The following is a 2,139-nucleotide window of genomic DNA, read 5'->3' on the forward strand; positions in this document are numbered from 1 at the left end:
CACTAATTCACACTTACATCCATCACCATTCATGCATTTGTGACGTCGGTTATTTGCTTCCATTTTCCACATGTGCTGCTTCAGCCTTTGGCCATGGACAGTTACATCCCATTTGAACCCCTCATATTCTCCACATCGTGGGGAGTTTCCTGCCTTCACACTAGCTGGTAGTTGTACTTGCCACGAAATGAGCGGCACGTGCCACGCATTGTGTGTAGTGGAAACACATCAGTTGAAGCAATAATCCGCACTCTGTTCCACTGACACATACACTGATGTTCATGCTCGTTTTGCCATGGATGCACCATCTCTACAAATGCTCCATTTCAATCAACTCCTTGGTGCGTTGTGCACAAACACCCATTAGATGGAGATGTAGACTGCAAATACCAGCCACCGAGGGAATGGGATGAAATGTGAAAGCAAGAAATTGACTGGACCGGAACAAGTAGAGCCTCCATCTATGCATGCAAGGCATACTTTTTCGCACGTGCACATGATAACGATGCATACGTTCACTTTGAAGGATGACAACCACTAACGCTTCCCTCCAGTACAGCGCACAAGTCAGTTGTTGCAACTTAATGGCAGAACTGGTGAAGAATTTTTGCTCCCTTCCAATTTCACTACTACTACTGCCATTGTGGTAGTAGTGAATTTTCCATATTTCGATTCCTAATTGATTCAGTTTATCCTCACTATTTCCACTCAACATTGTTATCTATCTCGATGTGTTGCAGAGGACACGAAAATAAACTACACACTTCCAGAACACTTCTACTGGAGTCGTCTGGGCTCTACCGTCTTAGAGTTGAGATGGGATGTCACAAAAATGGGTGAAGAGCCCTGGTACTACCTCGTTATGACTGCAGAGCCAATTTCTTCAAATGCTTCCATCAAGACTAAAAAGGCAGATTTCGAGGTCGGAAAGAGCACTTTTGTCGGATTGGAACCTAACACGTCATACAGGGTGATAATAGAGTCTTTTGGGGGTAGAGAAAACATATTTTTATCTGGAACAATTAGAACACTGCCCACTGGTAAGCTACTAGTTGTGATTATGATGACATCTTTACATCGAATGATAATTTGTCCATTTACGCAGAGGTGGCAGATATCGTTTTTACATCCGGCGGAGCTGCCTTCATCTCGGTCATCTCTGGGCTCGTGGTTGCCTTCACCGTGGTAATTCTAGCTTAAGCTCCCGCTTTGCTCTCTGCAAATTGGTAATACCTTCAGACACTGCCAGATTCACAGCCCATACCTTGCCTTCGCCAAGCCTACACTTCTCTATTTTCGATTTCCATGTCGCAGGCAATGCAACAGCGCCATTTTTTATATTCAAATTAATGCTGCTGCCATTTTTTGGATTAACTAATTCTCGAATAGCATATAAAGTACTTCTATTAGGCCTACTTTATTCCTTTCTTAGTTACTTCAGTCAAGGGTGGGGAAATTGGTCCAAGCTGTGATGCCAAATTGGGTATAACTTGATGCTGCAAGTATGTCATTCTCTTGTAATCTCCTCTTTTCACACAAAAGTAATCCAACACCAACGTACTGATTTAGTTATGCCATATATGAGAGGACATTGCTCTACCCACAAGGACTATCTGTTCGGCGTCTCATCAACAACTATACTAGTGGCAAAACTCACAACAGAGTCCCTATCTAAGTTCAGGCTTAGTTATTCTACTCTCCAAATAGTACTGAGCATCAACCGTTGTTCGTTGTCGGTGGCCGTTTAACCACAAACAAACGGAACCCGCGTACATTGTTCAATGTTTCCACTAAGTGTAGTTAATTGGGCTCTAGTGAGAATAGGGCGATTTGTACCACTGAGCACCATTCACATCTCTTTGTACATCCAACCATGCAATGAGCAGCAAAGTGTTACTTCTTTGCATTCCATTTTATGGTAGCAAGAGATGAGAATTTGCGGTTTGGAGTAAGACGGTTTAGACTTCATTGAGTGATTCAAGGCTTGACCCTTTACAATCACCTTTTACCTCCTCATCCTCCTCCTCTTCCTCCTCCATTTGCATCTGCTGTGACAGAACAGTGTCGTAGAAATCGCATGCTTGTGAAGATCATACATGAAGACCGCCTTGAGAGAGTTGAACTTGAATCATTTTATCA

The 2,139-nt window shown here is 43.1% G+C and overlaps 1 protein-coding gene across 1 annotated transcript in view; it reads right to left on the reverse strand. All coding sequences in view use genetic code 11, as the record gives it.

The window, feature by feature from the left end:
• The window catches only part of EGR_06155 (hypothetical protein), a gene marked incomplete at both ends in the record, with an annotated part of 7,337 nt that extends 6,622 nt beyond the window's left edge, over nt 1–715 (reverse strand). Inside the window, one exon of the mRNA XM_024495404.1 lies at nt 481–715. Coding sequence (XP_024350132.1) covers nt 481–715 — 235 coding nt within the window. The remainder of the gene's footprint in view (nt 1–480) is intronic.
• Between the last annotated feature and the right edge of the window lie 1,424 nt (nt 716–2,139).

This window comes from Echinococcus granulosus (genome assembly GCF_000524195.1).
Source record: "Echinococcus granulosus chromosome Unknown EG_S00052, whole genome shotgun sequence".
Lineage (NCBI taxonomy): Eukaryota > Metazoa > Platyhelminthes > Cestoda > Cyclophyllidea > Taeniidae > Echinococcus > Echinococcus granulosus.